Source organism: Magnolia sinica, chromosome 3 (genome assembly GCF_029962835.1).
Source record: "Magnolia sinica isolate HGM2019 chromosome 3, MsV1, whole genome shotgun sequence".
NCBI classification, from domain to species: Eukaryota; Viridiplantae; Streptophyta; class Magnoliopsida; order Magnoliales; family Magnoliaceae; genus Magnolia; species Magnolia sinica.
The window spans coordinates 124,930,390-124,934,635 of NC_080575.1; the positions used below are offsets into that span (position 1 = coordinate 124,930,390).

At 41.4% G+C, this 4,246-nt stretch overlaps 1 protein-coding gene across 1 annotated transcript; it reads left to right on the forward strand.

Moving 5' to 3' along the window:
* Positions 1-2,292: 2,292 nt before the first annotated feature.
* LOC131238754 (uncharacterized) lies at positions 2,293-3,217 on the forward strand. The gene is made up of 2 exons (XM_058236362.1): positions 2,293-2,510; positions 2,647-3,217. Exons 1-2 carry the CDS (start codon positions 2,388-2,390, stop codon positions 2,767-2,769), a joined length of 246 nt encoding a protein of 81 aa, XP_058092345.1. The 5' UTR covers positions 2,293-2,387; the 3' UTR covers positions 2,770-3,217.
* The last annotated feature ends 1,029 nt before the right edge of the window (positions 3,218-4,246 follow it).

A 4,246-nucleotide genomic window follows, 5' to 3' on the forward strand; every position in this document is an offset into this window, starting at 1 on the left:
CCCCTGACTATGGGACTTACAGTGATGCATGGTCATTAAATCCATAATGTCCAACCATTTTGAAAGCTAATTTTAGAGCATAAGGCTAAAAATGAAGCAGATCCAAATCTGATGTGGACCATACCACATTAAATAATAGTGATTGAATCCCATCATTAAAACTTCATAGGGCCACCAGGATGTTTATTTGCCATCCAACCTGTTGATAAGGTCAAAAAGAACTAGATGAAGAGACCACACAAATATTAAATTGATCCAAAACTTTTCTAGCCCACAAAAAGTTTTTAATTATTGATTACCACTGTTTATGGTGTTATGGTCCACCTGAGATTTGGAATGTCTTTATCTTTTTTTTATCTTGCCATTAAATGAGCTTTTACTAGGGATGGATGGCGTGGATATTGTCACATACATGACAGTGGGCCCCCACAGTCATGGGTCCCACCAACGTAGGTGGATAGGGGTGTCACCTAATCTGCTCCCGAGTCATGTGTAAGCCCGTGAAGTCCACCATGATCTATTTATTTTATCCCGTCCATTCACCCACTTTACCAGGTAATTTTATATCTTGAACCCAAAAATAAAGAATGTTCGACGTTCAAATGGACCATACGATAGGAAACACTTGAATTGAACTTATAGTGTTGAAAATTTCTTAAAGCCATAGAAGTTTTAGACCAAGCTTATATTTGTGTTTTCCATTCATCCATATCTATATGATCTTATGAACAGGTTGGATGACAAATAAACATCACTATTAGACTTGGCATGGTTTCAACCATTGAAACCATTATCCCCATTGTTCCCTGTGGTACGAGCCACTTGATCTTTGGATATGCTTCAATTTTAGGCTAACCTTTTAAATTACATGAAAAAAAATAAATAGAAGGCATGAATATACCACATACATTCAAGGTGGGCCTAATAGAGTTTACTCAGTATGATGAGAGCGTACTGAGTAGCTCAGTACACAATCCGATTTCCTCTGGAATCCAAGTGGGCCACACCAGACGAAAACAGAGAGAACTGAACGTTTACAGTGGAGACCTTTTTGGAGCCGACCATGGTGTCTATGCATCATCCAAATCATTCATAATTCACAGGATCATACAAATCAAATAAACGGTAGACACAAATATCACCCTGAGACAGAATTTATGTGGGTCCCATGAATTTTCCAATGGTAAGCACTCGATCCCTGCTTTTTTTATGTGGTGTGGCCCACCTAAGCTTTGGATCCGTAAGATATTTTGAATCCTGTCCAATGGTGATATTAAGAAACTGATGGACACAGTGAACTCATCACGGGCGGCTCTGTGGGCTCCACGTAACCTCCGCCCACAGTAACTTTATGTGTCTCCAGGTGACACGGGCAATCTGCGTCCTTTCGGCTTATCTCTGATGGAGACACGTGCTCTAATCAAATTCTGCCAGCCGGGTCACTAGGATAACCCTAGTGTTTGGATCACGAGGCAGGAAGCGGATTGCGTACTGAGTAACTCAGTACGCTAGGCGTGCTGAGTAAACTTTGTGAGGTTCACCATGATGTATGCAATTTATCCCTTCCGTTCATCCATGTCATCAGATAATTTTAATTGTTGAACTTAAAAATGAAGCGTATCCAAAGCTTAAATGGACCACACAACAGGAAACAGTGTGAATTGAACGTCTACCACCATTGAAAAATTCTTGGGGGCCCCAGAAGTTTTGGATCAAGCTTATATTTGTGTTTTCCTTTCATCCATATATGTATAATCTTTTGAACAGGTTGGATGACAAGTAAACATCACTGTAGGGGCCATAAATGTTTCAACGGTGGAAATTATTATTCCTACAGTTTCCTGTGGTATGATCTACTTGAGCTTTGACTATGATTAAATTTTGAGCTCAACCCTTTAAATGATCTTAAAAAACGGATGGACGGCGTGGATAAACCACTTACATTTACGGTGGCCCAACTAAGTTTACTAAGCACGCCTAGCGTACTGAGTACCTCAGTACGCAATCCGATTTCCACGAGGCAACGCGCTTTCCCAAAAGAATCTGGTTCCACTTCCACTATGTCGTGGGTTACCTTGAGTTAATGCACGCGATGTACAGTATCTGCGTGCCCGCATATCAAGCGTCTTACGCTGCCCGACTATCATAGAACCCCCACGGAAATAAGGGGCAATTTGGTAATTGGACCGCCTCCCAGCTAAAGGGCATTATCGTAATTGCATCTATGAAAACAGGCAATGGAAATAACTCCCTGTGTCCATTCGAGCTCATCGCCGAACCGTCTATATATACAACAGCGAGCGTAGAAAAGAAACCATAAGAAAATTCGCAGTTTTTCTTAGTTTTCTCTCAAAAGTCGTTACGATTCTTCTAGTTCCACGGCCGTGATGAAGAGATCTGGACCGTTGGTGGCTTCCATGGCTGCAGCTTCTGCTACAGCAATCTCAATACCTTCTCCCTCTTCTTCTTTGAACTTCTCCACCAATTCGAAGATCCAATGCTCGAAAGAGGTGAGGTGACGAGAAATCGATCTCTGTTTTCTTCAATCTCTCAAGAATTCCGTTTCCGATTATCGATTTCGAAGCTTTCTGCTTTCTTATCGCGCTCTGATTTTAGGAAGCTCTGATGATGTTTTGAATTTTGTAGGAGTCGGTGTTGGGCGATGATCGTGACCGTTCGTCGTCGAGGGATTCATCTTCTACGGAGAAATTCGCCCCCAGGTTCGACGGTCTGAGATTCATCGAAACTCTCATTACGGCTCACAGATGAGACGAAGGAATGTTCCGCGACGCCGTTTTGCAATTTCCTTGCGTGTCTTTCTGACAAGTGGCAAACGGCCCCGTAATCTTGACCGTTGCTCAGTTGCGAATTCCTTGATCAGAAAACCCTAACCTTTCATATTTTGTGTTCCGCTTTGTATGGGCTATCTTTTAAAATGACTTTGATAAGACAATCCTAACCTTCAATTTTGTGGCAGAACGATAGACGGTTAATATATAAGAGATGCAGCAAAGGTTCATATTGAGACTGAAAGAATCCTGAGATTGAGTTATGAAGTTAAGGGTATCGACTACAAGTTGCAAAAGATGAATGGCCCGGATCGATGAAATATGGGTCCCACTAGTCAGAACTTTTAAAATAAAAAATAAAAAATGCGTGCATATGTAATTTCTCAACAACACCATTAAGCAAGCTTAGAGGGAAATTTATTTTTTAATTCAGCAAATAAGGAGTGGACACGTATACTGCATATCGCGGATGGGGATTAGGTGCTCCCCCGTGATCTAGCTAGAGACGGACGTTCCCGTAATGGGCTCTGTGGGGCCCATCGTGAGGTATATGTTTTATCCACGCCGTAAATATAATCTATTTTGAAAGGTCATTTTAGGGCATCAGTCTAAAAATGAGGAAGATCAAGTGAACCACTGCACAGTTAGTCGGTATTGATTGAAATCCTACCGTTGAAAACTTCATAGGTCCACCGTAATATTTATTTGCAATCAACCTGTTCATAAGGTCACGTGGACCTGGATTAAGGGAAAACATAAATATCAGCTTGATTAAACCTCCTTGGCCTAGAGAGTTTTCAATGGTAGGCTTTCAATCTAACATGGTGTGATCCACTTGAGCCTTCACCATGCTTTTTTTAAGGCTCGTTATTTAAAATGATCTGTCAAAAAGGATGGACGGCTTGGACGAAACATATACATCACAGTGGGCCATGGAGCCCCTGACAGGAGTGTCTGTCTCTAGCTTGATCAAACCTCCGGGGAGGCAATACCCAATCCGCCTCCGCATATGACGGCATTTCGTGTTGGCACTCGTGGAATTGTGATTATCTGGTATCATGTATGCATCGATTGATCAGGGCCATCCAATCTGTGTTTGGCAGGTTGAGTAAGGACGCGGATTAGCTACTAACAGGTTGAGTAGTTTTTAGTATAGATCTAACAGAGCACTCACCTTTTTTTACTCGGCCTAAACAAAACCTATCTAACCAAACTACACCCCTCTACCCATACGGATGAACCCATAAAGATAAAAAATACCCTCACTTTTTCTAACTGCTTTACCCTAAAGACTAAGGGTATTTTTGTCCAAAATTCTATTTTCATACCCTAAAAATCTGCTCTGATAGCAATAGTTTTTGGGCGTTGAAAAAAAAAAGGGCATAATATGGAAGAGTATACAGTGCTAAGTTTTTGGGTTGAGCAGTGATTAGGAGTGTACATGAGTTGATCTGAGT

Excerpts from the sequence above, each read along its gene's own strand:
- LOC131238754 (XM_058236362.1), top strand. The coding sequence starts at position 2,388 with ATGAAGAGATCTGGACCGTTGGTGGCTTCCATGGCTGCAGCTTCTGCT. Across the intron at positions 2,511-2,646 it reads AGATCCAATGCTCGAAAGAG|GAGTCGGTGTTGGGCGATGA; the intron begins GTGAGGTGACGA and ends TGAATTTTGTAG.